A 24,055-nucleotide genomic window follows, 5' to 3' on the forward strand; every position below is an offset into this window, starting at 1 on the left:
GTTTTATCATCAATGTTGTGATATCTGTAATCAATATTGTTTAACTAGAATTCTTAAACGATCAACATCACTCAACAATGTTTTACTGTGATATTCAACACTGTTTAACAGTCGACATCACTCAACAATGTTTTACTGTGATATTCAACACTGTTTAACATTCAACATCACTCAACAATGTTTTACTGTGATATTCAACACTGTTTAACATTCAACATCACTCAACAATGTTTTACTGTGATATTCAACACTGTTTAACAGTCGACATCACTCAACAATGTTTTACTGTGATATTCAACACTGTTTAACATTCAACATCACTCAACAATGTTTTACTGTGATATTCAACACTGTTTAACATTCAACATCACTCAACAATGTTTTACTGTGATATTCAACACTGTTTAACATTCAACATCACTCAACAATGTTTTACTGATATTCAACACTGTTTAACATTCAACATCACTCAACAATGTTTTACTGTGATATTCAACACTGTTTAACATTCAGCATCACTCAAAATTGTTTTACTGTGATATTCAACACTGTTTAACATTCAACATCACTCAACAATGTTTTACTGATATTCAACACTGTTTAACAGTCGACATCACTCAACAATGTTTTACTGATATTCAACACTGTTTAACAGTCGACATCACTCAACAATGTTTTACTGATATTCAACACTGTTTAACAGTCGACATCACTCAACAATGTTTTACTGATATTCAACACTGTTTAACATTCAGCATCACTCAACAATGTTTTACTGATATTCAACACTGTTTAACAGTCGACATCACTCAACAATGTTTTACTGATATTCAACACTGTCTGTTTATGCTGAATTATGAATCAATGATGTTTCAATACCAACCAATACTGTTTAATCATTGATTAATATTTAAGAATTCATCAACAGCGAGAAATGTTTGAGAGATACTATTAGTGAATTCCTATTTCTCTAACACACTATGGAGATCTTTTGATTGCTCTGTTGATGAGTAATTATAACAAGTAGCCCTCCTGTGTATGAATAGTTTACTACAGTCATTCTACTGAAATCTTATAAACAATGAACAAGATCATCTTTTAATTAAATGGATTTCATGTTTGATAAAAACTGGGATTAAGTCTAAGAACTTAAAGCCTTCATCTTTATTACCGAACATCAGGCTTTTCAATGCTATCAAATTTGGACATAGATATGAAATTTTAAGTGTAAATTCCTTTGTCCAAACATCGACATTTTTGGAAAAACAAGAAGCATAGAGGAAATCCCATATTGTTGAATAAATGATAAAGCTTGTTTCTCATTACTTACAGAATCTTCAGGATGAAGCCATGTGCAAAGTTCACAATATTGTAAACTGTCTGGATATTTGAATCACAAAACGTTTGGTGCACTGATACATTACATTGTATGATACACTTTCAAACCGCTTCATCACTGAAGATTCTATTATAAAACAGTTGAAAAGAAATTCTCCAATGAAGAAATCCACAATTATAACATTGGCATCCTAAGAAAGGATGACAACATAAAGCTATTTTGGTAAACTGGTCTATCTCAACAATAGTCATAAATACTCATACAAGATTTCAACAATTTATAAAGCAAATGAGGACAATTTTGCCTCAACGTTATTGAGCCTGATGAAGAAGACGTGATTAGAGTCACATGTCTGACATTAAGTTCTGTACATGAAACTCACAAATTCTTAAAACATTCTCGAATGACGGGTTAAATTTTGGAGTAACTATGAACAATGGGGAATCTAAAATAAGACTTTATGATAACATATACAGCTTCCAGGGGAGGTTTTAAACGCACACAGAGATCGCTCCCCATTTAGCACAGAGGTCATAGGTCAGATCTAAATATGCATAAAATGGGGTTCATACAATAACTTTTCTACCTGAAACGTGTACTAAAAAATAGTAACACTATTTTCCATTTTTGCCAATTTCAATCACAAAATGCAAGTATATGAAATGTACATCATCATAACAATTAGAAATCACAGATAAAATAAAAATTGTAGCATGTAAATTAAAATGTCCGACCAGGTTAGAAGTCTTCAGCCATTGAATGGTGTGTCACGGCATAACATGGACACCAGGTGCTTAAAATAACCAATCACAGCCTTGAAGCACATCAATCTTTTGATGACAATTTTCTTTCAATCCAGGAAACATTATCCATTTCCATGTGCACTCTCCCATCTCATATTTTTGTTTTTCTGATATTTGATGATTGGCACAAAATGAATAAATATTTTAAATACAGCTAAATATTCATTCCAGCCAAAGAAATACACAAAATAATCCACAGTGCCGGACTTCTGCTGTTCAGGCTGGCCAACAAGTGTGCAGCTTTCCTCAACAGCTTTTATTTTGGATTTGCATCAGATCTCTGGTAGAACATAAATATATTCCTAGGTTTTATTTGAAATTAAAATATTTTCCACAGAGTGACGACCTTCAATCAACAACTCTTGGATCAAACATTCAATAGATATCTTTGTTATAGAAACAAGGTTGCCCTTCACAACTGGAGAGGAGATTCCATACACAGGTGATATCTCACAGGATGCCCACTGGTAAGCGACACTTGTTTCTGACATGCTAACTCAGACTAAATGGGTTTTAGCCTAGCTTCCGTTGCTGTTTCTATGTTCTAGAGGGGGTTTGAAGTTTTCTGAGCTAGGACTATTAGCGATAGCCGCACCATACATCTTGCTAGCTTTGGTTGTCATCTGAGCCATCATCTGTGTAGAGGTCTTGTATCCACTGATGATCTCATCCTTCCATTGGTTTATCAGTACCCTGTCCTGTAACATAAACCATCCTTACTGTATTTACCAATATCTACATCAATACCTATATACCAATACCTCTATGTATCAATATCTCTATATATTACCAATATCTATATATATATACCAATATCTATATATATATATATATATATATACCAATATCTCTATATATACCAATATCTATATATATATATATATATATATATATATATACCAATATCTATATATATCTATATATACCAATATCTATATATATACCAATATCTCTATATATATACCAATATCTATATATATACCAATATCTATATATATATATACCAATATCTATATATATACCGATATCTCTATATATACCAATATCTATATATATATCTATATACCAATATCTCTATATATATACCAATATCTATATATATACCAATATCTCTATATATACCAATATCTATATATACCAATATCTATATATACCAATATATATATATATATATATATACCAATATCTATATATATACCAATATCTATATATATACCAATATCTCTATATATACCAATATCTCTATATATACCAATATCTCTATATATACCAATATCTATATATACCAATATGTATATATATATATATATATATATATATACCAATATCTCTATATATATCCAATATATATATACCAATATCTATATATATACCAATATCTATATATATACCGATATATATATATATACCAATATCTATATATACCAATATCTCTATATATACCAATGTCTATATATATACCAATATATATATATACCAATATCTATATATATATACCAATATCTATATATATATACCAATATATATATATACCAATATCTCTATATATATACCAATATCTATATATACCAATATCTCTATATATACCAATATCTCTATATATACCATATATCTATATATACCAATATCTATATATATACCAATATCTATATATATATATATATACCAATATCTCTATATATATACCAATATCTATATATATATATATATACCAATATCTCTGTATATACCAATATCTATATATATATACCAATATCTCTGTTTATACCAATATCTATATATATATACCAATATCTCTGTTTATACCAATATCTATCTATACCAATATCTCTTTATATACCAATATCTATATATTTACCAATATCTATATATACCAATATCTCTATATATAACAATATCTATATATTACCAATATCTCTATATGCCAATATCACTATACCGACATATATACATGTACTGTTATCTACCCACTTATATTCCAATATCTTATCAATATCTACCTATATATATACAAATATCGAGCAATATCTATGCCAAAATGTGTGTTTTTTTATACTGTTTATAGTTTAAAAGATGAGTTGTGTAAAAGAAAGTTATTGACAAATAAATTCTATATTTCTTTTCAGTAAATATGTATTATCAAAACAGCATACTGTATATTACATTTTGCGTCTTGAAATTTCAATTCTATATATAAGGTATACTTTAGAATTATACTTTAGAATTATTTTAAGTTGAAACAACTTCAATTACAACCAAGCATAATCACTGTACTGTTTCTAATTCATGTTGTCAGTAATCTTTTTAACCTTACACTAGAAAGCAAACTGAAAATAATCCTAACTCTAAAAAACATTCAAAAACATAATGATCCTCAATCTCATTAATATGTCCAATTCTACATGTGGTATTTAACGACCGTTGATGAGTGTTGGCCACGAAGGGTTCCACTTACAGGAGAAGTGATGGCTAGCTTTGTGTCATTTTTCTGTACTATAACTATACAGTTTTCTGTTTTATTCAACTTCTGAAATTCTTGATACACTTCCTTAATGTCCAACATTGACACCAACTGAAAAAATAAAACAATAGGTAACAAGATTTCAAAATTACATTTTGTTTAAAATTAAAGATTTTGTTCAACATTAAATAGAATTATTCAAGATAGCATGGGATTTGTTCAACATTAAATGGATTTTATTCAACATCAAACAAATTTATTCAAGATAACATGGGTTTTATTCAACATTAAATGGATTTTATTCAACATCAAATGAATTTATTCAAGATAACATGGGTTTTGTTCAACATTAAATGGATTTTGTTCAATATTACATGGGTTTTGTTCAACATTAAATGGATTTTATTCAACATTACATGGGCTTTGTTCAACATTACATGGGCTTTGTTCAACATTACATGGGCTTTGTTCAATATTACATGTTTTTTATAATCAAGACTGTTTATTCATTACATATTGTGTATAATAATGTAATTTAATATACATCAATGACCTTTATCAATTAATTCAAATTTTACACAAAACTGTTGTTAACACAAATATCATTGTATGATTGCTGTTGACCACACAGAGATGTTGTTATAGTCACAACAAATCCTTTATATCAGAGCTGCCCAATATTTGTTATGTATAAGTACATTCTCATCATAATTTATGGACGGCTTTTAATTCATCATTTATTAGTATTCAGGGAGAGATCTGGAGTTCAACAAAGCTGACTTCTTACAATGAGTAATAAAAAGGTTTTCACCAGTAACAAATCTCTATATGAGCATCAGAAATGGAAGTGTACAGAAATCTTGCCCTACTGTGATCATCTTACACCACCCGACATACCTCCACTCCTTTTCCTCGAACAACTTGTCCATCTTTGTTCTTGCTGTAAAATTCTAATCTATTGGGATACAATTTGAGGTGTTTCTTCTGCCATGTTTGTAGAAAAGGTCCTCCTAACTTTAGCACTTCTCCTTCCACTATACAGTCTGTTGGACCTGAAAACACAAGCTTACACACTGGATTTACCTTCTCACTTATCTTTATCAATTAATCTCAAATTTACCTTATTTTATTGGATATGTTAGTAAAATCCATCTGATTAAGTGCTACAACATGACTAGCTATACACCTACATATCAAAACCATATATCTTGTATTTTATCTCTGAAATAATGATGCTGTTTAATAACCTATGGCTGAATATAGTAGAAACTAATCGGTGATACCATAAATGACTGCTACTGACCTAAGTTGGTAAACACCTCATCTCAGACGTAAAGTCAAGGGATGGATTTATTACAGGAGCCATAGACCAACACCTAACCTCTCACTTACAGGCTTTGAACCAAAGTCACAAAAGGGGTTTATTACATGGGCCATGGGGCCAATATCTAACTTCTGACTCAAAGTCAGAATATGGGCTTATTACAGGGGCCAGGGGACCACAATGTAACCTCTGATTCAAAGTCAGAATATGGGCTTATTACAGAAGCAATGGGGCCAATATGGAACCTCTGACTCAAAGTCAGAAGATGGGCTTATGACAGGGGCCAGGGGACTACAATGGAACCTCTGATACAAAGTCAGAATATGGGCTTATTACAGAAGCAATGGGGCCAATATGGAACCTTTGACTCAAAGTCAGAAGATGGGATTATGACAGGGGCCAGGGGACCACAATGGAACCTCTGACTCAAAGTCAGAATATGGGCTTATTACAGGGGCCAGGGGACCACTATGGAACCTCTGACTCAAAGTCAGAAAATCATGCATTCATTCAACCTTAATTGAAAGTTGAATAGTTGTGTTTAAAAAACTGTTATATCATCTATTATTCTGGCTTGTTTCAAATCTGCCTTGTAACCAATTCAGGCAGCCAATCTGAAACACAGCTGAAATTTATTTGGAAAAACATACCAACATCCACATCATCAATTCTTGGTTTCTGCTTCCGTTTCTGCTCCAGCTTGTCTGTATCGGTATTGATTGCCTCAAACACCGTCTCTGCCACTTCCTGTTGCCATCTCTCTGAGACGACCAATGGAAAGTTCCGATACAATTCTTGGTCAGCTTCTGCTAACTGGAAACACAAAAATATCATGTCATCTATTAATATTCTATAACTTTGTGCAAAATTCAAAATACTTTTTGTTTTTCATGCATTAAACATCCTGAATATCTTATTCTTCAGGAAACACATTGTTCCTCAGCAGAATAAATCTGAAATATTACTGTAAAGATATATGTTAGTGGTATTATCATTGTGGCACTTTCTGTGCTGAAAGTTTGGTGTAAATTACAGTTTCTATATGCTGTCTCTATAGTGCTTCTTATGCATGTGCAAAGTAAGCACTGCTCTAATTTATCAAATAAAAAAAAGGGAGCTAAACTTTGATTATGTTAAATAATGTTAGTTTACAGTAAATGGCATAAAAAAGGGGTATTTCTCAGTAACAGAAACTGTCCATAAAATTTTGCAAAAATTTCACTACTCACTTTAATGCCTTTTGTGTCTTCTTCATCAAAGGACCCAATATCGAAAGCATCGGCTGCATTGACCTCGCCCCTTGGGGGAATGAGAGGCGGAGTATATTTCTGGAGGTACACCTGAGTCCAATCAATGGTTCGGAAAAATGGATGTTCCTTCACCTCCTGGGCTCTGTATAAAGTGATAATTATATACATATTGATCAATAAACTTTTGATGAATCAGCAAAGCTTGATTTTTTTGTTTTGTAAATTGGTAATTCTTTCATGTCTCATTAACACTTTATTAATATATTGTTGAAAACTACTTTCATGTCTCATTAACACTTTATTAATATATTTCATGTCTCATTAACACTTTATTAATATATTTCATGTCTCATTAACACTTTATTAATATATTGTTGAAAACTATCTAAATTTTAAAATCATTCAAAAACAGTGAAATGCAGATAATCACAGAAAAATTGGTTAATTTTGTCTGCAGGAGTTATCTTTCTTTATCAATAATGATCTGTCACCTTGTCCACTAATTGGCTACAATAGGAATATTTTTGGATGATATATCAATGATTCATTAGTTTGTAAGTTTGTAAATCTTACCCCGAAATATTCCTACAATGGTTATATAATCAAAGATAATAGGACTGAGATGAATGATGTATCTAAAATAGAGTTATAATTGGGAGTCCCTAAACAAGACCACATAGACTTTGTCTGGTGAAATATTGATTAAACACAGCTAGCTTCTGGACATCTGTCTGGAAATAGTGTCTAACTGGGAACAATATCTTCAAATATATTTCTGAAAATTTAATAATGTGGATTGGGTTTTAACAGAACTGCATTACATTTGAACTACACTATGCCAGTCACAGACACTGAAGAGATCTGCTTCCCTTCAACACAGCCATCCATAATCAATTCAAATACAACGAGTTACAAACAAATGATTCCAGAACAGTATTGGTTATTTAATGGATGTTTCTACAAATGGATTTAATCTGAATGATACATATTTCACCCTGTACACACATACCCCCTGCAAATACAGCCTAGTCTGTCATTGTTTTGAAGGGTATTTATACCCCCTGCCCATACAGCCTAGTCTATCATTGTTTTGAAGGGTACACACACACACATTTCCCCTGCCCATACAGCCTAGTCTATCATTGTTTTGAAGGGTATTTATTTCACCCTGTACACACACATTTCCCCTGCCCATACAGCCTAGTCTATCATTGTTTTGAAGGGTATTTATTTCACCCTGTACACACACATTTCCCCTGCCCATACAGCCTAGTCTATCATTGTTTTGAAGGGTATTTATTTCACCCTGTACACACACACTCCCTGCCCATACAGCCTAGTCTGTCTTTGTTTTAAAGGGTATTTATTTCACCCTGTACACACATACCCCTGCCAATACAGCCTAGCCTGTCATTGTTTTTTGAAGGCTATCTATTTCACCCTGTACACACACATACCCCCTGCCCATGCAGCCTAGTCTGTCATTATTTTGAAGGGTATTTATTTCACCCTGTACACACATACCCCCTGCCAATACAGCCTAGTCTGTCATTGTTTTTTGAAGGGTATCTATTTCACCCTGTACACACACATACCCCCTGCCCATACAGCCTAGTCTGTCATCTACACTCCGCTGTAGTAGTCCTTCCAATAGAGCCTTCATTTCACACGTCATGGAATCTGGCAACTCTACATTCTACAAGAAAGAAAATAAAGTATATAACATTGAAAAACAAAGAAAATATTGAAAAATTTTATGACAAGAAAACAATGAATGCTTCAATACATACTGCTGGGAAATATTGCCATGAACCATCAACTTTCTGTGATCATTCTTAAATCAAAATAATGACATATTTGTTGTGTTATGTTAACAGTATCTCAAGATAAATGTATGTTCATCAGAACAGAAAAAATTTCTTTTACAATCTCACACTGCTCACGAGCAGTTTGAAGTTTTACCTGAGGTGATCTATCTTGTTTTAAGCTATGTTTACATCAATACAGACTCTGAATACACAGTGGTTTATAAATTAAAGTGTTTGAGTAAACTTACCATAGTCATGGTCATTCTGTCAATTTCATGTTTGTCTTTGGTTCTGTGTTGCCTGAAGGGACTATGTCTGTAAAAATATAAAGACAAATGATGATTAAAATCAAAGAATGTAGCTACGATTATCAAAGGGTGAATGAAATTATATCAAGTATAAACACGACCCTCAATTATCCAATCAAAATACATCCTATAAATCAGCCATCAACAATCAACCAATCAAAAGCCATCTTGAAAATAACTACGTGGTAATCCTCACTCATCAAAAATTTAAAGAATCACCACTTCCAGTGAAAAATAAGCGGTTAAGAACTGACAAATAAAAATAAACCAATCACCACTCATGTCTGAAAGATTAGTACCCAGTCATCATACATGTAAGAACCAACCAATCACCACTCACGTCTGAAAGATTAGTACCCAGTCATCATACATGTAAGAACCAACCAATCACCACTCACGTCTGAAAGATTAGTACCCAGTCATCATACATGTAAGAACCAACCAATCACCACTCATGTCTGAAAGATTAGTACCCAGTCATCATACATGTAAGAACCAACCAATCACCACTCACGTCTGAAAGATTAGTACCCAATCATCATACATGTAAGAACAACCAATCACCACTCACGTCTGAAAGATTAGTACCCAATCATCATACATGTCAGAACCAACCAATCATCACTCGTGTCTGAGAGATTAGTACCCAATCATCATACATGTCAGAACCAACCAATCATCACTCGTGTCTGAGAGATTAGTACCCAATCATCATACATGTAAGAACCAACCAATCATAACTTGTGTTTAAGAGTAAACAATGAGTTCTCTCACCTGAGATTAACTAAACATCAAAGAATTATAATTCACACAAGAATTCACCGATCTGACCAATCATTATCATCCTCAGTTACATGCACTGTACCTTCATAATACTGACCAATACACACTCACCCTTTTAGTAATTTGTACAGCATACAGCCTAGAGAGAACCAGTCAGCACTGGAGTCATATGGTGTTCCCTTAGATAGGACCTCAGGAGCCATATACCCATGTGTTCCCCTGTAGATAACCAACATATTAAATAAAACATTGATGTTCATCCTCTCTTTGTCTTCAATTCATTTCAATTAGATCCTTACATTTTTATATGTACCAATATATATACCAGCAACATTCAAATTACACATCTACATATGTCCATGATACTTTCATAGTTGTATTTAATTTCAGTTTATAGTCCATATGTGGTATTGTTAGCCAATGAAATAAGAGAATCTGAGAGACTATATACTTGAAATGCACGAGCCTGTTTCAATCCTCTATAAATGAATCATTACAAGTTGTAGCATAGCTGGTTATTTTTTGCCAGTTACTATTTTCACAACTTTTTGTTTAAGAAAAGAAAAGAAAATTGAAACATATCAAAAATAACATGATCTGAATATTAGAGGATATTTTCATGAAATTTGCTTCTGATGTTAAGTTTGAAATATGTCATTGTTGATTAATCAACCAAGCACCTGCATGACTGAACAAGACTTATGTCTTATATTAATAATTTAAACTTATCATTCATTTTTATATTAACTTCTATTTATTTATAAATGGATATATTCCATAAAAAATGTACAATTACTTAGTATTACATTTCATTTATTCTACAAAATTTAGATGTTGTAAATAACTGTAAGTTAGGTAGTGATGGTACTGATAAGACAATAGGTTTTTGTCAAACTTTACTTCGCAAATGAAATCCATAAGATTTTCAAATTAACGTCCCATGAAATAGCAAAACTACAAAAATATCTAGCTATATAGAACATATTAAACAATGACCTAATCCAAAGTACATCAACTCATTAGAAGTTACATACAACATAACTAGCTGAAGTATTTAACAAGGGTATATAAGTTATCAAAAGTTTTGGACAAACCCCAATGCTTTATGATAAACGTTCACTTACACGCTGGCATGTGGCTTCTTCTTGGAAAAATCACAGGCTAAACCTAAATCTGATATTCTCACATGGCCATTTTCATCTAATAAAATATTTGCAGGCTGAAATATAATACAATGTTTGATAAACATAAATCATCAGATTAGGATTTTGACAAAGAGAAAATTTTTGTGGTAGCAACAGATTTTTTCACATGATGAACATTACTAGTCCTGGTTTATCAATTTGGAATAGGACCAAAAAATACTAATTTTGATAAATTTCACAAATGATTAAAATTTCTGGCAGTTATGTTCTTCCATTAACCATACAAGTTTAACTTTGCTTAACTATGCAGTGTATACTCTCTATCTCTAACACCTAAGCCCTCTTGGCTTACTGCAGGGTTCTCAGGAAGATGAGAAATGGACTCCTTTGTGCTGGTGTTTTTTGTGTTCTTTGGGCACACAATCAAAGCAGGTTTACCAGTTAGAAGCTTCTCTATCATTTATAAACTCAAATATCACAAATTCTTTATCTGACATGGACTTTGTTTTCTAAACTTTTATCCAGATGAATCAAATACCGAAATTTGTACAATGTTGGATTGACAAAGGAATTCATAATAGGAAAATGTATTAACTATTAACTTTTCATCTGTATATCTAACCTTCAAATCTCGGTACACCACAAATCGGTTGTGCATATGTTCTAATCCTAGGATGACCTCGGCAGCGTAGAAACGGACTTCCCTCTCTGAGAAGACACCATGCTGGGACAAGTGATAGTGAAGGTCACCTCCATTCATCAAATCTAAGATGAAGCACAACTTCTCCGGTGTTTGGAACGCGTATGTCATACACACAATGAAAGGGCTGCCTTCCTGCTGGTGCACATACAAAAAATAACATAAGACATGTTCATAGATTTTCTATGGAAAGTTGAATCAATTGTTAAGGAGACAATGGCAACACAGAAAATGAAAATAAAACAAACAAAAAAAAAAACAAGAAAAAAAATCTTTTAATCACAGGTGTAATTAAATGATATAATGGTCTACTTCTATCAAAACCATACACATAAAAACACACGAGAATAACAATGTATCATTGGTTATATTTCATACCCAATATTTTAAACATATTGGTCTCAAATTTGTTTTACTTTAGAAAGTTTCCTACCATATTATGCCCCTTTAATCTACATATGAACATTTCTGACTGTTTACAAGGAACCATGGACTTAAAATTTCCCAGAATCATAAACTGATAACGAAACAGAAAATATAAATAAATGATAAACTTCCGATCTTTAGACGTACCCCTGTGCTGACTAGAGATAGCATTATTCTCTCATTTAAAGCTAGAGTTTCTCCCTGCTTCATCTTAATCCTCTTCTTATCCAAGCATTTCATTGCATACCTGGAGAAACACATAAAGTTGTACAGTAATAGATTACAGTGTTCAGACTCTAGACATTGCTCTCACTTCTTATAGTCATTGCCTTACTTCTGTTGTGTAAACATTTCACAACAGTGAAGAAAGAAACTGGATATTTAAATATTTATATCCTTTAGAAATAAAAATAATGGTCCACTTCACCATCTTAGACTTGTGTTGATTATTGTGCCTCTGATGCTACTTACATTTTGCCTGTATCTGCTTTCCTACAACCATATACCTCTCCGAAGCCACCTCGCCCAATAATCCTATGTACACTGAAGTCATTCATCGTTAACTGCAATGTATGTTACAAAATTGGTTAAAACAAGTGCCTTTAACATTGTGCACTAATAACATTAAATTAAGTCAGCCTGTCCCTAACTTACAGCTAGCATTCCACAACGCTTGCTACTCATTAAATTTGTCTCAAGTCCAACTCAATTTGTCAACCCCAGAACCCATACTTCATTACACTTTTATGACGTTACGTCTTCGATGCCTCTGATTAATCTCCTGGTATGAGAACTCCTAGTGCTTTTGGTAAAATATCCTGCTCTGTACTTACTAATTGCTGTTTAAACTTGTCCATGAGAGTAGATCAAGGAAATCACTTATACTTACGTACCTCTGTTTAAACGTGTCCATGAAAGTAGATCAAGGAGATCGCTTGTACTTACGTACCTCTGTTTAAATGTGTCCATGAGAGTAGATCAAGGAGATCGCTTGTACTTACGTACCTCTGTTTAAACGTGTCCATGAGTGTGGATCAAGGAGATCTCTTGTACTTACGTACCTCTGTTTAAATGTGACCATGAGCGTTGATCAAGGAGATCACTTGTACTTACGTACCTCTGTTTAAATGTGACCATGAGCGTGGATCAAGGAGATCACTTATACTTACGTACCTCTGTTTAAATGTGACCATGAGCGTGGATCAAGGAGATCACTTATACTTACGTACCTCTGTTTAAACGTGTCCATGAGCGTGGATCAAGGAGATCGCTTGTACTTACATACCTCTGTTTAAACGTGTCCATGAGTGTGGATCAAGGAGATCTCTTGTACTTACATACCTCTGTTTAAACGTGTCCATGAGCGTGGATCAAGGAGATCGCTTGTACTTACGTACCTCTGTTTAAACGTGTCCATGAAAGTAGATCAAGGAGATCGCTTGTACTTACGTACCTCTGTTTAAATGTGTCCATGAGAGTAGATCAAGGAGATCGCTTGTACTTACGTACCTCTGTTTAAACGTGTCCATGAAAGTAGATCAAGGAGATCGCTTGTACTTACGTACCTCTGTTTAAACGTGTCCATGAGTGTGGATCAAGGAGATCGCTTGTACTTACGTACCTCTGTTTAAATGTGACCATGAGAGAAGATCAAGGAGATCGCTTGTAAGAACAATTTGTTAATTCTTCGTAGGCTATTTAGTAATTATGTAAAGATTTCAACAAATTTGATCCTTATGACATTAAAAGTTTGGTCAAGGTCATTTATTTGAACAAACCTGAAGCTCGAAGCATGCCTTTTGATTAATATTATCCTTCTTGTCCAATTCTTTATTGTAATTAATTTTCTGTTGATTTTTTTTAAACACTTCTGATGCATTTCTGGATAAATGACGTAAAGACTTTAAAATCTATTAGGTAAAACCCTAACATGATTCTTCTTCTATGTGTATAGCAGCTGCCTTGAAATTAAATTGCCTAAGAAATTTCTCAAATACATCCTGCATACAGGAAGACCCATCTGTTGTGCAGGCTTATTGCAACATATTAGTTCTCAACAGAATACAAGTGGACCAAATTAATTCCTGAAAAAAAATTAATCAATAAAATGTGAGGAGAGTCAGACATCTGAAGTGGCTTGAAGAAGAAATAATTCATGCTTAATAACTGCAGTGAATGACATACTGGGACTAGTTGGTAGAGTTAAAGATACAGGGATCTGGTCTATGTATGGAGGGGTCTATACCAACTACACCATACTATATTGATCACAATTTTTAAGAAGTGGTCGCGAATAGATCCCTATCATCCAACATTGCTGGCTATGTAACTTTTTGACATTTCAACAACAACCCCTTGGGTTTGTAAAATAAACTGCACAAAATGTGCACATTAACTGTGTCCTTCAAATTAATCAGACTTTCTGGATACCTGCAGACATCACTTTTTTTCATAAGAAGGAATGCAAAAACATTTCAATCCATCATATATATTGGTAACTAGAATATGTCTGTAAGAAATGGATGACCCTAATGCCATGTATAAAAGTTTCCTTTTTTATGCATTTGAAAAGTTGACAAATGTAACTTTTGACCCTTAAATATTGAGTGATGATTACTTTAACAGGATCAGGTGTACAATTTGATGTTAATTGTGAACAGGATGAGACAGGATGGGACATATAGAGACAGTATATGTCACCACCACACAACTAGGACTTTCTGACCTTTGTGTTCCGGAAATCAATGCACATCTAAGATGTCCTTCAAATATTTGAGTTCCAGGAAGCCATACAAATTTGAGACTTTAAAATATTTGTGTTTCAGAAAGTTACACCAGTCTAAGTCCTTCAAACGTTTTGCCCAGAAAGCCATCCATTAGTCCAAAGACCTTCAAACCTTTGTAATCCAGAAAGCTTCTTCTGTCATCAGACCTAAATCCTTTTGATTTTTTTTTTCTGAACAAAAATCAAACTCTGTATGATATTTATTTATATCACTTATATTTGGGAATATTTATAAATTTGATGTGTTGTTTGCTTTTCTTGTCTTCGTATCAAATCCAATCAGTGCTGTTTGTGGTGAAACAGCGACACACAAACGACAGATAAGCACTATATAACAAGGTCATCGTCTGGAAAGCTTGACCTGGTCATCGTCTGGAAAGCTTGATCTGGTCACCTACTCTGATGGAACTTGAGAGTTTCTGAGATTCATCTCCGAAAATAAATGGGATATCAACATCGTCAACAAATTTAATTTAAATCTGATTCATTGATAAAAGTAATTGTAAAATGGAGTTGAGTTTTAGTAACAAAACTCAAAGCATCATCACTCACCTGTATATTAAGTTCTAGATTTTTCCATTGACAAAATCTTGTGTACTTTTCACTGCAAAAAAGAAATGAAAATAGTTTTCAAAAAGACTTATAGAAATTTGAAGTTTTAAATTTTGTTCTGAAATTGTAGGATCCTAAAACATTAAAAACAATATAATATGTATACTGTGTATCTCTGGAGACCAATTAGTTTAACTGTAAGTTGAAACAACAACATAATGAACTACTGTTCAAACTGATACAAAAATCTTACCAGAAAGTCTGGCCTATTATGTGTACTATTGAATAATGTATTTTCATTATAGTAAATGCACTAATTCATCACTGTACTAATTAATCATGAGTGACATTGCACTGAATTTTTTACTAATTGCAGTGTCTGTGTTTTGTTTACATAGTAATTATTGCAAATGCACTAATTCATCACTGCACTAATTAGCCAAAGATTGACATTGCACTGAAATTTTATTGTACTAAATTAAATATTTTCTCAATATTGGAATCCTAAAACATCAAACTTAATACAAGGTATTCTTATACCTTATTTTCTAAAGAAGAGAAGTTTCTGGTGACGACATGGATTAGGATGGAACAGAACAGTAATAGTAATAAATACTGGTTGTATCACCATCACGATCTCCCATTCCTCTGAACCCCTACTTCTCACCACCATCTCCCATTCCTCAAAACCCCTACTTCTCACCACCATCCACCTTCCTCTAAACCACTACTTCTCACCACCTCCCCCTTTCTCTAAACCACTACTTCTCACCACCATCCACCTTCCTCTAAACCCCTACTTCTCACCACCGCCCCCTTTCTCTAAACCACTACTTCCCACCACCATCCACCTTCCTCTAAACCACTACTTCTTACCACCATCCCCCTTCCTCTAAACCCCTACTTCTCACCACCACCCCCTTCCTCTCAACCCCTACTTCTCACCACCATTCCCCTTCCTCTAAACCCCTACTTCTTATCACCATCCCCCTTTCCTCTAAACCCCTACTTCTCATCACCATCCCCCATCCCCCCTTCCTCTAAACCCCTACTTCTCACCACCACCCCCTTTCTCTAAACCCCTACTTCTCACCACCACCCCCTTTCTCTAAACCCCTACTTCTCACCACCACCCCCTTTCTCTAAACCACTACTTCTCACCACCATCCACCTTCCTCTAAACCCCTACTTCTCACCACCATCCACCTTCCTGTAAACCCCTACTCCTACCCTATCAAAGAGGAGGGGCACATAGAAATCAATCCGGATGATTATCTATGTCACTGTAGGTTACTAATACAAGTCACCCAGTATCTTAACAAGTATTAAATGTGTCACTATAGAAATTGTCATGGAATACCACATCAAGTCAGCTCAGTGTAGATCAGTGTAGCATAAAACAACTGGTATTGAGCCAACAAAAATGCAATGAGTCACATCCAATGTCAGTAGGACATAAAAAAATGTGTGAGACTTTTGTGTCGTACATATGTAATGCTGTCAAATCAAGACTAATCAGAACATTGCCTATAGGCTATTTGAAGAAGACAGTTGCCAGGGGGAATACATCCCCATCAAACTGAGAACTCACATTAGAACAAAACATTATAAAAGTAAAATAAAGTTTGAACAGTCATATAAGTAAAATAGAAAATAACCTTACACCAATTCTAAAACAACCTATCCCCCTGACATTAATCAGACTTACATGGAAGCACAGGAGGGGCTGTTACTGTGGGAGAGAATCAGGAGTACCCAGATACAAGGATACCTATGTGGTTGAGCAAGTGACCTGACACTTTATCATATTCTATTGTGAAATCAAACCATGGTCCCAGGCTAAGATGTATTACATCCCCCTGTGAAAATGTGTAAGTTCTATTAGGGGTAAAACATTCCATATTAAAGCTTTATCTTTTAATGTGAGTATCTAACTGGCAGAATACAAGGAAGATTTCTAAATCAAAGTGTATCATAATGCTTGGTTTCCCTTTCCACTACTTACCTTTCTAAAAACTTCTCAAATATATGATATCTTAAGGAATTACATATTTCTTCTATGTAGGGCTGAAAATTAGAAAAAAAAAAGTTTTAATTACAAATTATATCATACAATAATTTGACAAAATAAGAATGAGTGTGTATACTATAGTTAATATTTGACTTGATGAGTACATTTTCGTCATACCATTTGTTTATTATTTATTTTATTCATTAAAGGACAAGTAACGAAGAAAATTTTTTTAAATCTACATATTGAAAGTGATGGAACATATATATAGATGCTGTTTTATTATGGCAATCGGTGATTCAATTAATATTGATGATATCAGAACTGATGGGACAGACAATATCAATACTGACACACTTTATAGATATAAATTATCTTATAACTTAAAAATCATAGTAACACTATTTATGCAGGATGTCAACAGATAATAACTTAGAAAATGCTGAATTACTAATTGATAGTTGATCAATATTTCCTTTTCAATTAATGATTTCTGGTTTCCTAAAGGTTAGATGCATTGATCAGTATTTTATTAACTGGTGCAAGTGTATCATATAAGCCTGTTTAATCAAATTACACTAAATGAAACTGTCTTTATTGAATTTGTTTCATAAACACTGTACATCACACAAACAAGAGCCTTAGATCCTCTTGTTATAAATTACTTTGTTGTGACAAGTTCAGCTCTATTTTGTTCACATTTCATCAATCGTTTGGTACTATGTCAGTTATATGTGTATCAATCTCATGAGATTTTTTTAGATGGCAGGTGTCAGTAACGTTGTTCTACATTTTTATTTCTACTTTCTCAAGCAAAGTACATCAATTGCACCATTTCATAATCATTCATGGATATAACATTACCCGGGAAACCAATTGCCAGCGGAGTTATCATTGTGACATCTGACACCGCCTCGACACAGAAAACCTTTCAAATCATTTTAAATATTTTAAATGTCACCCAACAAAATTACACCAGCTGATCAAGCATCAATATTTTGTGAAGCATACATTTTCTAACTAACACCCTGGGGATGTTGTAATTATTATAGACAGGGGAGGTAAATCATGTAATTTATAACTACTAACCCTATACCATGACCCTAAGTGGGGAGACAACTCTGTCTGCAATATTGTCAGAAGTTAGTAAAACACTTTTCATTAATTTTTCATATAAAATATGAATCACTTTGTCGGTCATGTTGCCCCAATCTTAAAAACCTGTTCAAAGTTTAAGATATTCTGCTGATAACATTCACCGGAGGTGTGATGATTCAAAGAAATGTTATCATTTTACAATTTTTTGTTGAACAATATAGATAAGATATTGTGAAAAAGGTACTCACAAGTGGGTGCAAATTCTAGTTAACATTATTTTAAACACTACAGGAGAGCCTGAACGTAAGGAATCACCATATATAACCATATCATTTATCGATAGTTCAAAATTGCAATATGAATCTGAACATTTGAGAACAAGTGCAATGTTTAAGATGACAAATCATCAAACATTATTGGTTATGAAATCCTAACGTGTCACCTACAGACACTGAATTTCTCTGTTAACTAAAACTTCACATACTTTTTGATGTGAATTTTATGTTTGAAATCATTCTCTTTAATTTTTCACATCTATACTGTAATGGAATGATATATCTTGTGAACTGTAAAGCTAGATCAATCACAACTTTGACAGAGTACCTTATCTCTGTGTATATGATAAAACAAACTCACACTTTCTCCAAATATATAAAACTTTACCCTGGATTAATTAAAACAAACATGATCTAAGGTTTCCAAACCAATTCCATTACATTTTCCCAAAACTGTCCACTTGTAGCTTCATAGTTCTTTGGGTACAACTAGCCAAACACATAAATTTGTACTTTTAGTGAAGATGAAACTTGATTAATTACTAATAATGTATTGCTTGGCCTTTGTGAGGTACAATTTCCTAACAAAATTCCACAGACGAGGAGTTCTGCAAATCAGTCAGGTGATAAATGACTTTTTTTCTGAAGTCACTTGGCTTATATAACGCATTCTGGACAGAAAAAGGCCTATTATCCTCACTACGATGATTGTTATGGTGTAAGTGACAAAGATAATATTTAGAAATAATGTGATCGGTAATTGCTGAAATCTAAGTAGGAATTCAGTCTACATTTATTTTCTTCTTGGTGAATTTAAAACTAGCAAAGTAAATTCAGAAATAATGACAATAACATTTTTTAACCATTTGATAAATTACTTACCACACTAACCACTGAGCCATACACCTACCTCAAAAATATTAGATGATAAACTTTTAGTTCTTTGTGCAGCAGTTAATGCCTCTTGTACATGATCCACAGCTGCTTTTGAATAGGTCTGAAACAAAAACATTGGGCTGGAATGATTTCTATTGTATCTTATCAAAACCAATGTGAAATAGTTATATAAGACAGAATATATTTTATATATCTCAATGTAAATCTGTCTTTCCTGTAAATTTTATTATCATTTTTTTTATATATTTCTATTCTATAGAAATAAAAGGTACAACACACACAGCTAAGATAACTGTTTCTGATGCATCAAAGAAGGCTATAACAAAATAAAGTATTCAATAGAATTCCACTGAATTTAATCAACTTATTTCATATAAAGTTACGAAATAGTTCACTGAAATACAGGATCAAGGAAACAAGTTTTTATAACTAACAAGACTAGCCCTCTCCTGATACAGCTGTTAAACAAGCTTAGAGTTCCTATCAAAGTAAGACATTTACACCAACTTTCCTTGTCTCGGCTAATAAACAAGAAATCTAACATCATATTACTACACAACAGACTGGATATATCAGCCACAGAATCACATGGCTGTGTCTGTCTGGCTCCCCACATAAGGCCTATAACCAGGCCACAATATATCAATAGAGTCAAGGTGACTGTATACCAGGGTCTCAGACTTTCCAAATATTTATGAAAATGAAACTTTCTCTATATACTGTTAAATCATATTTTTAACGGGTTCAAATTTCATGGTTTTTATCAAAATTAACATTTTCACAGATACTTGATTTCATGGGAAAACCTTGCCCAGGAAATCCATCAGAAATATGTTCTGTGTCAAATTCTATCTGTTCATCAATTGTGGACATATGAATTTGTGGATTTAAAGTACCAATGAATTTAATGAAAATGGTTCCCATTTGAAAATTAGTGATTTAACAGTATGTTCAAAATCAGGAGTCCCATCCCTTTGCCCCAAGGAGAAAGAATCACCATTTGTATAAAGTTAAGTTCTCTTCACCAAAGGATGCTGCAGACTAAATTTGCACATAATTCAATCATTACTTAAAAAGAAGAAAGAATTCATAGAATATGATAAATTTCCATTTTTGGGTTCCACCCCTTAAGCCCCAAAGATGCCAGACCTTTTATTTATGCAAAATTAAGCCCCCTTCCCCTAAAGGATGTTTGTGACCACTCAGGCATTCCTGACTAATAATAATTTTAGGAAAAGTAGACAGCCAGATAACAGGTATGAGTTCACCAGTCCTATGGATCAGGTGAGCTAACAAAATGTATAATCAGTACTCACATGTGATTGTGATAACAATTCCTTCATGATAAATTGGTCGTAAATATCTTTTCCTAATTTTATCCTTTCTTCATCAGATTCTAATTTCTCAAACCGTTTAATCTGAAAAGAAAAAAAAAAACAGAATTAAATCACCTTAACTTATTTCATGAATTGTTTATAAAGTTTCTATAATTGATTTTCTCTACAAACAAAACAACTGTGCAAATAACAGTTCCACACCGACACATCGCCTTACCAAGGTTAACCTCCCAATGTGTAACCAAAGTATGAAGTTCCAGCAACAAGAAGTGTAGGGAAAGAGAGAGTAAGAAAAAAGGCAGAAGGAGGTACAGATGTAAAACTATAGTCTACCAGAGGACTAATGTCCTCTTAGTTTTCAAACTTGCTGCAATATTTATCATTTCTCAGTTCTGAAATTTCTTTTATTGAGGAGGCAGTCATTAAAACAGATATTTGTGACAGTATATCATAATTCAACAGATATCTGTGACAGTATATCGTAATACACCATTTCCCTGCCAATTCCGGCAGTTATTAAAATAGACATTTGTGATTGTAAATCCTAAGACAGTGTTTATCTCTGCCCATTTAAAAACAGAGTAGGATATCTCTGAGCATTTTCTTCAGGTTGGTAATGTCAATGGAATAGAACTGGTTAGCTAATCCACTCAACACTGGTCATTTGTCTGATGAAGGTGACAGTGTATTTATTGAAACGTCACATTCAAATCTTCTACTGATTGTGTTATACAACATCTGTTCTAACATTTGGCATCAATATTCTAGTTAATTCACCACCAAAACAATAGTTTTTCACTGAAAAATGCTATTGTCTTTGATATCGTGATGAGCTCGGGTCAGTTGACTATAACTGGAAAGTACTTTACAACTGCTGTCACATAGCACAACATAACACATATATAAATAAGGTTACACTATCACACTCACACTGTAGGACAGACACACTATCACACTATACCCAGTCTGTAGGACAGACACACTATACCCAGTCTGTAGGACATACACATTATACCCAGTCTGTAGGACAGACACACTATCACACTATACCCAGTCTGTAGGACAGACACACTATCACACTCACACTGTAGGACAGACACACTATCACACCATACCCAGTCTGTAGGACAGACACACTATACCCAGTCTGTAGGACAGACACAATATCACACTATACCCAGTCTGTAGGACAGACACACTATCACACTCACACTGTAGGACAGACACACTATCACACTATACCCAGTCTGTAGGACAGACACACTATACCCAGTCTGTAGGACATACACACTATACCCAGTCTGTAGGACAGACACACTATACCCAGTCTGTAGGACAGACACACTATCACACTATACCCAGTCTGTAGGACAGACACACTATCACACTATACCCAGTCTGTAGGACAGACACACTATACCCAGTCTGTAGGACAGACACACTATCACACTATACCCAGTCTGTAGGACAGACACACTATCACCAGTCTGTAGGACAGACACACTATCACACTATACCCAGTCTGTAGGACATACACACTATACCCAGTCTGTAGGACAGACACACTATCACACTCTACCCAGTCTGTAGGACAGACACACTATCACACTATATCCAGTCTGTAGGACATACACACTATACCCAGTCTGTAGGACATACACACTATTACACTGTACCCAGTCTGTAGGACATACACGCTATTACACTGTACCCAGTCTGTGGGACATACACACTATACCCAGACTGTAGGACATACACACTATACCCAGTCTGTAGGACATACACACTATTACACTGTACCCAGTCTGTACGACATACACACTATTACACTGTACCAGTCTGTAGGACATACACACTATACCCAGACTGTAGGACATACACACTATTACACTGTACCCAGTCTGTAGGACAGACACACTATACCCAGTCTGTAGGACATACACATTATTACACTGTACCCAGTCTGTAGGACATACACACTATACCCAGACTGTAGGACATATACACTATTACACTGTACCCAGTCTGCAGGACAGACACACTATACCCAGTCTGTAGGACATACACACTATTACACTGTACCCAGTCTGTAGGACAGACACACTATCATACTCTACCCAGTCTGTAGGACATACACACTATCATACTATACCCAGTCTGTAGGACATACACACTATCATGCTCTACCCAGTCTGTAGGACATACACACTATACCCAGTCTGTAGGACATACACATTGTACCCAGTCTGTAGGACATACACACTATCATACTCTACCCAGTCTGTAGGACATACACACTATCATACTCTACCCATTCTGTAGGACATACACACTATACCCAGTCTGTAGGACATACACACTATCATACTCTACCCAGTCTGTAGGACATACACACTATCATACTCTACCCAGTCTGTTGGACATACACACTATTACACTGTACCCAGTCTGTAGGACAGACACACTATCATACTATACCCAGTCTGTAGGACATACACACTATCATACTCTACCCAGTCTGTAGGACATACACACTATCATACTCTACCCAGTTTGTAGGACATACACACTATACCCAGTCTGTAGGACATACACACTGTACCCAGTCTGTAGGACAGACACACTATCATACTATACCCAGTCTGTAGGACATACACACTATCATACTCTACCCAGTCTGTAGGACATACACACTATTACACTGTACCCAGTCTGTAGGACAGACACACTATCATACTATACCCAGTCTGTAG

At 34.1% G+C, this 24,055-nt stretch overlaps 1 protein-coding gene across 1 annotated transcript; it reads right to left on the reverse strand.

Annotated features, from left to right (window-relative positions):
* Window positions 1–2,231: 2,231 nt before the first annotated feature.
* On the reverse strand, window positions 2,232–21,368 carry LOC132556617 (beta-adrenergic receptor kinase 2-like). Its single transcript, XM_060221050.1, has 16 exons — window positions 21,282–21,368; window positions 19,979–20,065; window positions 17,690–17,751; window positions 15,685–15,736; window positions 12,819–12,910; window positions 12,495–12,594; window positions 11,844–12,059; window positions 11,201–11,295; window positions 10,188–10,295; window positions 9,234–9,300; window positions 8,773–8,873; window positions 7,157–7,319; window positions 6,578–6,740; window positions 5,501–5,655; window positions 4,598–4,714; window positions 2,232–2,840 (listed from the first exon to the last, which is right to left on the reverse strand). The coding sequence occupies exons 1-16, from the start codon at window positions 21,306–21,308 to the stop codon at window positions 2,661–2,663; spliced, it is 1,785 nt and encodes a 594-aa protein (XP_060077033.1). The 5' UTR covers window positions 21,309–21,368; the 3' UTR covers window positions 2,232–2,660.
* Between the last annotated feature and the right edge of the window lie 2,687 nt (window positions 21,369–24,055).

This window comes from Ylistrum balloti, unplaced genomic scaffold, assembly GCF_031769215.1.
Source record: "Ylistrum balloti isolate Yb309-2 unplaced genomic scaffold, AGI_CSIRO_Ybal_v1 Utg370580, whole genome shotgun sequence".
Taxonomy (NCBI): domain Eukaryota; kingdom Metazoa; phylum Mollusca; class Bivalvia; order Pectinida; family Pectinidae; genus Ylistrum; species Ylistrum balloti.